We start from the raw sequence: 10,502 nt of genomic DNA on the forward strand, positions 1-10,502 counted from the left end.
AGAGGCATCCGGTGTTGTCCCCATCGGAAGAAGACCTCCTGGTCCAGAGGAGAGGTAAGGTAGGAGCCTGACAGGCACCATGGGGCTGCTTTTCAATATTTCTGAGGCTGGTTTTATTTCTTAGTCTGGCCCTGCTCTTAAGCAACCTCAGCCTGCTGTCTGCCCCACCACTAACCGTCAGCTACATGTGGTTGTATGGTGTATTACAATGTAACCAGATAATAAATAAAAACACAGATACAATTTCTTTGGATGAACAAAGGCCGTGGTCTTTTATTTAGCTTATAACAAATTTACCATATAAACACTCAACCAATAACTTAGTATCAACTTCATAAATAACCACAACTCTTGGCCCAAACCACACAGTTAATAACTTAAAACAAGGCCGACTGCCCCAAAGCCGGTCGGCCTACCACTGAAACAACCCCTATGTTCACTCTCTTTACAGAAAGCAACTTAACCTCAATAAAAGCCACGACATGACATATACTTTTTTTTTTTTTTTTTTAATATAAAAATACATATACGTAAAATAAAAAAGGGAGGGGGGGCGGGCGACAATTCAGCAGCTCTTCCATGCTGCCCCCCGAAGCCGTGCTGAAAACCGCCGCTCACCAGACACAATAAAGGTCAGTGCAGTCGGTTAACGCAGCCTGGGGTAGTGAAACGAACGCCTCAGGCACAGCGCTTATATAGTGCAAAATCCCGCCCAAACCATAGCGCGAGCTGTCCGCGAGCGCAACAAAAAACAGCAGCGCGAGGAAAAACTAAGCGGCGCGAGGCAAACTAAGCGGCGCGAGCCGCCACCAGAACATTCTTTTCAAACAAAAAGGCGGGCAAAACTGAGTGGCGCGAGCGCATTCAAAACACAAACCAGGCTGTCCTTTGCCTGACCCCTGCAGACTTAACCTCTTCACATCCTTAGCCTCCCCAACAACCACATGTAACCCTGTGCTATTTACACAGGGTTTTTTCATTAGTCCCCTTACCTGCCCTCTTAACATACAGATCACTTACTTTGGTTTCCTTAATATTCTTTTGAAACCATATTCATACATGCAAGACATTATTTTGTATATATATACACACACACATTTGTAAAAATTACAATAATTTTTTCCATAATTTTAAATGTACATATGTTTTTTAAACATACATCACTTGCAGGTAATGCCCAAACTTTTGTTCTGGCATTAAAATCGGTCACATATTTTATCCCCAGTTGTCAAAGCAAGAGGCCGGGATTTAGCCCTGCTGGTGCAAAAAGGACGTAATGTAGGCGATAAATCCTTGGTCCTCAAGGACCAGTTATGTGCCAGTTACTGGACATGCCAAATATGTGCATATGCTCCTAGTTGACATTTTCACACCAAGCTTAAAAATGCACAACATATACAAGTCTCAGATGTCCTAAACATTTATTTGCTTGACTGACATTTCAGCATCCATTTCAAGCAAAACACTGGTTGAGTAAGAAAAGGCCTGGAATTAACCAAGGGCTATATGACTGAATTTGGGAAAAGGCATTCAACTATACCTAGTACAGAGATTATACGTTAAGACTTGGTAAGAGTCCTCCGTGTTATGAGTTGTAGTTACATATTCTTAAAAAGCCTTGGCCGTGGTAGTAAGCAGTCATAAAATGGCTGATTTCTGGAACGGTAATGACATACAGAACACAGGGTTTATTCAAGACTAGATAACAATCCTCATTATCATTGGGGGGTAGTTACATATTCAATAACAGACGTGCAGTGGCCTTGCTTCCACTTTGCGGAGGTTGCACATGTCAGTATGTCGCTTCTAATAAAAACGGAACTTCAATCCAAGTTGGTTGATTTGCGACACTGAAACTTGTATAAAACAAAATGTAAACATGGGAAGTGAACTGGCCCTCCCCCGGGTTAGCCCCCCATATCAAGAATTTTAACAAGAGATCATTCCATTTGTTAGATCAGGTTTGATCAACTGTTTTTTTCGTTAGATCTACTCTAAAAGGGGCAATATTAACATTAACTTACTAGTAGCCAGCCCCCCCTCAACAAAATTTCAAAAATCTAGTCTAATTACTGAGATGGCCCCCCCTCAACTGAAATTTGGAATTTTTTTAATGGATTTTGGTAGATATTTGTTAGATCCGGTAAGATCAACTGTTTTTTCCGTTAGATCTCTCATGCAGGAGGCGGTATTCACAATCCTATTTTGTGTGCGGGGGATTGGAATACATATGGGCTGGCCCCTCTCAACTGAAATTTGGACATTTTTCAATGGATTTTGGTAGATATTCGTTAGATCCGGTTAGATCAATTGTTTTTTTTTGTTAGATCTATCACGTAAGAGGGGGTATTGACAATCCTATATTGTGTGCGGGGGGATGGGAATATCATTAAATATGCAATATCTCAGTAATTAGACTAGATCTAACAAAAAAAAAATTTCTGATCAAAACTGATCTAACGCGGAGCTATCATAATCAGTAACATTTTGTTTAAATTTTTGTTGAGGGGGTGCTGGCTACGGGTTAGCCCCCCTGAAAAAGATTGTTAATATTGCCTCTTTTAGAGTAGATCTAACGAAAAAAACAGTTGATCAAACCTGATCTAACAAATGGAGTGATCTCTTGTTAAAATTCTTGATATGGGGGGGCTAACCCGGGGGAGGTGTGAACTGGCTGTGGTGTGGGTCCTTGAGATCCAGCATCAGTACAGGTGTTTGCTGTCTCATGTACTGCTAACTTGTGTGGCACTAACGAAGTAGCTAAGTACACGATTCTCCATGGATTGGGACCATGCAGGGTAATATTGTGGCTACTGCCAAGGACCACATATCATAATTAATAAGGAATATATTCAGTTAGCCAGTTCAGGCTACTAATTTGGAGATAACCATAATATGATTATAGTTGTTAGTCTTTTAAATATAGAATCAAATTGTCACAGTGTTTTCATAAACATATGTATATTAAAAAATATTATATTGAGTATGTTTCCATCAAGTTAATATTCTTTTTTAATCTTATTAGATATTATAACAGAGAAGAAACAGAAATGCAGCACAGGGATTAAATACCAATTTCCTGGTGGATATAGTTATCGGAACATGTGGAATCATCTAGCTTGCAATATATCAAGATATCGCACTATGGATGCTATTAATGAGTGTATTAAAGGGAAAATTATATACGTTACTGGAGATTCCACTATGCTTCAATGGATGACCTACCTCACCAGCAACGTCAACAGTAAGTAATCAAGTTGGTCACTGAAATTAATCTAGTTCTAAATAACTGAAATATGATAACTTAATATTAAAGCCCCCGGGACTGAAGAGGTTAAGGGTAGTATTCGGTCTGCTAAAATGGCTGGAACATACTCCATGTACCTAAATTAGCTAGAACACACTTCAGATACAAATTACCAGCTGGAAGAGCATCTTAAAGGACAAATGGATACTAAGAAAACCCAGTACCTTGTCTCATGAAAGACAATGATGTGAAGACATGTCAACTCCATACTTGAAGAAAAAAAAAGAAGACCCCAAATATAATTTACTCTATAGTATGCCTATTCCTAAAACCTTGGAAATGTTATTGTACAGTTACCTCACTCCAAAAAGTATACTTGTAATGATACATTGTAGCCCCCTGAAAGGTTAAATGAGACATGGGCTCCTTTCTTGAAAATGTCAAAGAAAGTATGGTAGACCTCTGGTATTCTTTCCAGTGCATGGGTATGGGTATAGGTAGAGTAAGGGTGCTCAACAGCATAAATTTAAGAATGCTTCTGTGGCAACCTTATAGGCAAGCTCAAGACAGGACAGAGACCGACCTAGAAGACCAGCTGATGGAGGGTTATGTTTTCTATACCCTTCCAGAGGCCTTTCACCCTGTCTTAGAGTCCAGAACTGTACTGAATGAGACGCAGGTACCCAGGACTCTGGGTGTAAAGCCAATGATGAGCTCATAGAAATATAGAAAATGACGGCAGATAAGAACCATTAGGCCCATCCAGTCTGCCCAACCGCTGAGTACTTTCCTTAGTACCTGCCCATATCCTATATCTAGCTTGGTTTTATGCCTATCCCATGCTTCCTTAAATGTCTTTACTGTCCACTTCGGCTGGAAGGCTATTCCATGCATCCATTACCCTTTCCGTAAAGTAATATTTCCTGATGTTACCATTAAACCTGTGCCCCTCTAGACTATGTCCTATTGTTGTGGTAGTATTTCTTCTTTTAAATAAACACTTCCTTTATCTTGTTGAGTCCATTTAAGTATTTAAATGTTTCTGTCATATCCCCCCTGTCACGTCTTTCTTCCAGGCTATATACGTTAAAATCCTTTAACATGTCCTGGTAAGGTTAATCCTGTAATCCACGAACCATTTTAGTAGCCCTACCTTTAAATCCTCAGAAATAATTACCCCTAAATGCCTTTCCTCACACGTTGAGGTTAGGACAGTATCAAATATTCTATACTCTGCCCTTGGATTTTTATGCCCTAGATGCATTACTTTGCATTTATCCACATTAAATGCCAGTTGCCACAGTTCTGACCATTTTTTCAGTTTACCTAAATCATTTGCCATTTGGCTTCTCCCGCCAGGAACATCAACCCTGTTGCAAATGTTTGTGTCATCAGCAAATAGACATACCTTTCCATCAAGACCATCTGCAATATCACTAATAAAAATATTAAAGAGAATGGGTCCAAAGACAGATCCCTGAGGTATCCCACTGGTAACAAGACCTTACTCTGAATATACACAGTTGACTACAACCCTGTGTTGTCTGTCACTCATCCACTCCCTAATCCATTCAACAATATTGGGATCTAAACTCAGAGATTGCAGTTTATTTATAAGTTTTCTATGAGGCACAGTGTCAATAGCGTTACTGAAATCCAGATACGCAATGTCTACAGCACCACCTTGATTAATTACTTTAGTCACCCAATCAAAAAAATCAATAAGATTTGTTTGGTATGATCTTCCTGAGGTAAACCCATGTTGTTTTTGATCTTGAAACCCATGTGACTTTGGATGTTCAACAATCCTGTCCTTTAACATTGTTTCCATTAATTTCACCACTACAGACTAACTGGCCTGTAGTTGCCCGACTCCTTCCTACTGCCTTTTTGTGAATGGGCATAACATTTGCTAATTTCCAATCCCCTTGGACGACTTTTGCTAGTACACCACCAAGCTCTTTTAATAACTTGGGGTGTATCCCATCAGGCCCCGTCGACAACTGAAGTAGAACCTCCACCTCGATAAACTCACATTTTTCAAATGACTATCTTTTTTCCTAACTGAGGTCCCATTCCCTCATTTTCATTTGTAAAAACTGAACAGAAATATACTCAGTCAGCTAGACCTTTATCCTCTTCTACACACATTTCTTTTGTTTTTAATCTAACTTATCCTTGTTTTACCTTCCTTTTCTCGTTTATATATCTAAAAAAAAATCTCCCTTTTTTAGTGGCAGGGCAATTTGCTCTTCTGCATGTGATTGGGCAGCTCTTATAACTTTCCTACTAAAGGCTAACTTCTTGTCCTTTATGATTTTGGCCACTTCTGCAGAGTACCACAGCGGTTTCTTTAATTTTTTACTTTTACTGACCAGCCTAATACCATATTCTGTTTTCTTCAATAATACAACTTTTAAATAATCACATTTCTCCTGGGCTCCATTTTAGTTGCCCCAGTCTAATAATGACTCCTCTACCATATTCTCATTTTAGAAAAGTCAGCTTTTCTAAAATCTAAAACTTTTGTTTTTGTGTGGTGCGACTCTGTCACTGTTTGTATATTAAACCACACAGACTGATGATCACTAGACCCTAAACTTTCACCTACAGTAATATCTGTTAACAAGTCTCCATTTGTAAACACTAAATCAAATATTATTATTATTATTTATTGTTTTATATAGCACCATCATATTCCATAGCCCTGTACAATGGGTGGACAGGATTTAACAAGTAGTAATATGGCTTATTTATGAGTTGGTTCCTCAACTACTTGTTTTAAAGATAATCCCAGTAGGGAGTTCAGAATATTTGCACTCCAGCTACTTTCGTTTTCCAGTTCACATCAAGGAGATTAAAGTCGCCCATGATTATAACATCCCCCTTCACTGTCATTTTAGCTATTTCCTCTACTAGTAATCCCTTCACAGTGGTTCCCCTCCCTACATCTCCTCACTCATCTTTAAATACACTCCTAACCGGTCTCTCCGTTCATCCAATGATCTCCTTATATCCTCTCCTCCGATTTCTAGCTCTCATGCATGCTTACAAGATTTCTCAAGGGCTGCCCCTATCCTCTGGAATGCTCTCCCCCGGCCTATCCGTCTTTCTCCGTGCCTTTATTCCTTCAAGAAATCCCTCAAGACCCTCTTCTTTAAGGACGCTTACAACATAGCACATTAACGCCCTCCCATATTCCTTTAGCTCACCTTTCCTAGTCCCTCTCCTGCAATACTTTTACTAGTGTGGCTGGTCCCAGGGTCGGCTCAAGACATAGTGCCGCCTGGGGCAAAGTTTGAAATGCCGCCCCCCGCCCATTATCTACCATATCTCCCTCCCCCCCTTTGTTCTTCACTTACCTTCCAGCAGTCCTGCGGCGAGAATCTCCCTGCTCTGCCGCAGTGTGCACTGCTTCACCGCCTCTTCAAAAGGGCCGCCTGGGGCAATTGCCCCACTCTGCTCCATGGCAGGGCCGGCCCTGGCTGGTCCATCCTTTACACTGGCACTTTTACTTTTTACCTATTGTGTAATATACCCTAAATCCCTCAAGATTGTAAGTTCGTTTGAGCAGGGACCTCCTTACCTGTTGTCTCTCTATATAAAAAATACCCCGGTATTGATATGTCCCAGTCATTTTTCTCATTATACCATGTCTCAATAACTATATCAATATTCTCAGCTGCCACTACTGTTACAAGTTCATGGATCTTATTCCCTAAACTGCAAGCACTTGTAGACTTGACCTTTAGCGTGTCGTTTAACACTAATCCCGCAATCGCTTTCAGTCCTTGTTTTGGGGGGCAAAATATATGCTTCTCCCTATTATCTGTATAGACCAAGCCCCCAGATCCACCCACCTGGTTACTAAGTAAATCACCTTCCCTTTCTATGCTGTGTAGCCCAGTATTAACCCCCCCCTTCCTAGTTTAAAATCTCCTCCAACCATCTAGCCATTCTCTCTCCAAGCACATTGGACCCTCTTGCATTTAGGTGCAATCCATCACAACTATAGAGATCATTCCCCAAAGCAAAATCAGCCCTGTGCTCTAAAAACCCAAAGCCCTCCTTCTTACACTAAGACTTCAGCCATGCATTTAGATGCCTAATCTCCCGCTGTCTTTCTGGTGTAGTACATGGCACAGGTAGTATCTCTGAGAATACTACCTTGGAGGCCCTTTTTTAATTTTACTCCCTAAAATTACCTTTTAGGACACTCCATCTTTCTATTTCTATGTCATTGGTGCCAATGTGCACCAAGACAGCTGGATCCTCACCAGCCCCTCCCAATAAATCGATCCACTCTGTCTGCAACATGACAAACCCATGCACCCGGGAGACCCGGGCAATCAGAGATACAGATTACCCTGTCTGTTTCCCTAATTATAGAATCCCTGGATTTATATATGAATTATAGACCTGCCTGGGCTTCCCTTCCCTTCAGATCCCCTGCACACTGGATGAGCTGCTCTCCCGGCTGTTAGGCAAAACAGCTTTTTCCGGAAAGCCCACCTCCAACATACTCACTTAAATGGGCAAATTTGTTGGGATGGAGAAACTCTGGGCTGGCTTCCATCTGTGTACTGCAACCACGTCTGTCACCCAGCTATGTGCCCGCTTCCCTTCTGACTGATCTCCTCCCTCATTGCCCCATCAAAACTCTGCTCAGTGAGCAAGAGACTCCTCTCAAGATTGTCAATCTATCTCAGTGTTTCAATGTGCCTCTTCAGAGCTCCAACCTCAGCTTCCAGATAGGCCAATTGTTCACACTTGCCACAGCGATATGGACCCAGGAACTGCTGTTCCAAGCATGCATTCATCTGGCATGATGTGCACTGAGTAAGATCTCCAAGCTTGTTCATACTTTAGGGAGGGACATGAGAATTTACAGAATTTAAACAATTAAGTTGCAAGTGTTGCAAGTCAATTAAACAATACAAGCCCATTACTCTGAGCAAGCTTTGTGAGTTTAACCACTTCCTTTATACAGAGCAACACGGATAATTGATTATAAGCCCCACCCTTAATTACTTACACTTTAGAAAAGGGGAAAAAACACAGTTAGGCTAGGTTTCCACTTGGTTTTTTTATGCTAAAAACGCCCATAAAAACGCCAATAGCGCCACCTGGCGTTTTTTTAGTGGAAAAACGCAGCAGCCAGATGTTAGATGTTTTTCAATAGGAAATCGCAAAATGCCATTTCCACTTGGCGTTTTTCTGTCTGGCGTTTTTTCAGTCCTCTTTGGCGTTTTTCTGCTTTTTTGGGCTCTGTGGCAGTTTTTCAAAATCGCAGCATGTTCACACTCTGGCGTTTTTTCAAGGAAATCTTGGCGTTTTTCTCCAATAGAAGTCTATGGGAGAGAAAAAACGCCATGAAAAAGCCATGTGGGTTTATTGCCTTGGCGTTTTTTATGGCGTTTTTTCCACAGTTACAATGCAGAGGATGGACCCAGTATCTGTGTGTCCTACGAGAAATAGGCTGAAAACAAAGAGTTTCACACAAAACAAAGTTCATATTGAATTTTACACCATTTGGAACAAACATGCCATTACAAACAAACATACCCGACGCATCAACTGGATCCTGCGTGCCAAAAGCAACAGCAAACAATTTGCACCATCATTTGGGGCCAATCTTCCTAGAGGAGCAGACATTCGGAATAAAGCATGCCTTACAAACCACAGAAAAGAGACAAAAGGGTCTGCCGGGGCGTGTTTAAGTAGAACTCTACCAAGGAAATGACATCTGGAAGGGGCAGATACTTGCCATTTATCCTAATCCCTTTTAGCTGGGTGAAAATTCTAACGTGTAAAGGCTGGAAAAACTGCTTAAGGTCAAAAAAGCAATTTCCACAGAAAGGCTAAAACGCCAAAAAATGCAGTGGCAGTTTTCTTGCCGTTTTTCCTGGCGTTTTTCATCAAGAAAATAACCCAAGTGGAAACCTAGCCTTAAGCAGAAATGCATTTGAGGGAAATTTGCGAAATCCCCCATGCATTTGCAAAACAAACTACATAAAAAAATTAAAGGGAATATAAAATTGCATATGATGGCTGGAGTGTCCCTTTAACTCTAAATGCGTAAACTAAGCTGATACCATAGGAGCTGAATGCCTTTACCATAATAGTGTTTGATGCTGTTGAAAAGATTGTAATGTCATTTAAGCAGGTTTGTCGTCACCGTTTGTTTCTGCAAGTCCAAAATATTATGTGATGCACTACTTACGTCCTATTTACCCATTGTACAGTACTGAAGAATATGATTGCGCTATATAAATTATGCAATAATAATAATAATAATTGTTTTCGTTAATTCTTAGGTTTAAAACCATTTAATCTATATGGGGAAAATTGGCCAATGACTCGTTTGTACATCGACATGGAGAGAAATGCTAAAATACAGTGGACCAAACATGGTAACCCTTTTATAATGTTAGTGTTCCACACTTTCAAAGAAGAATTCACTACCCCCCATCAAATTGACCAGATTGGAGGAAACAAGCACACAGTTGTTGCCCTTACATTAGGCATGCACTTCCGCCTTTTTCCTATACAACATTTTATCCGCAGAGTGATTAATATAAAAAGAGCAATTGAACGTCTACTTCTTCGCAGTCCTGAGACTAAAGTTATAATCAAGACAGAGAATACCAGTGAAATGAATGTGAGGGTGGAAATGCTTAGTGACTTTCATGGATATTTACACTACTTAATCATCAATTATATTTTTCAGGATATCAATGTTGGAGTGGTAGATGCTTGGGACATGACCAATGCTTTTGCTTGTGAACAAATCCACCCACCAACAGAAATAATATCAAATGAAATTGATCTGCTTCTAAGTTATGCATGCATTTAGAAAACTGATCTTACGTGCAGATGTAAAAAAAAAACTATTCACTAAGATGCAGGGGAGGGCTGGTACCTTCTGGCATTGTACAAGCCTTTCATAATTTTACTCAATTACCTAAATAGCTATCAATATCAAGAGAATTCCCAGGTATGGTTATATGTCCAACTATTTTTTCTTTCGTTCCTTTTACCTTGCTGTTTCACCTCTCCACTGTTCCTTGTAGACTGTAAGCAGATACTGTTTAACTGATATTTTGGTTTTAGTCTTTATAATAAAGTTGCAATGTCTTTTACATTCTCTATCTAGTTCTGTATTTTTCAGTGGAGGTATGCAAACAAAAGATAACAGTAATATTAATAAACTGAATTTATAACCCAAAACATGAACTGTGTAGAGTGATGTATT

General features: G+C 40.2%; 1 protein-coding gene across 1 annotated transcript in view; it reads left to right on the forward strand.

The window, feature by feature from the left end:
* The window catches only part of LOC149298088 (NXPE family member 4-like), a 32,386-nt gene extending 22,283 nt beyond the window's left edge, over nt 1–10,103 (forward strand). The window contains exons 3-4 of the mRNA XM_089487977.1: nt 3,026–3,244; nt 9,565–10,103. Of these exons, the coding sequence (XP_089344103.1) occupies nt 3,026–3,244; nt 9,565–10,103 (758 nt within the window). The remainder of the gene's footprint in view (nt 1–3,025; nt 3,245–9,564) is intronic.
* The last annotated feature ends 399 nt before the right edge of the window (nt 10,104–10,502 follow it).

The sequence above is a fragment of the Sceloporus occidentalis genome, unplaced genomic scaffold (genome assembly GCF_023333645.1).
Source record: "Sceloporus occidentalis isolate IW3139 unplaced genomic scaffold, rSceOcc1.0.p SCAF_35, whole genome shotgun sequence".
NCBI classification, from domain to species: Eukaryota; Metazoa; Chordata; class Lepidosauria; order Squamata; family Phrynosomatidae; genus Sceloporus; species Sceloporus occidentalis.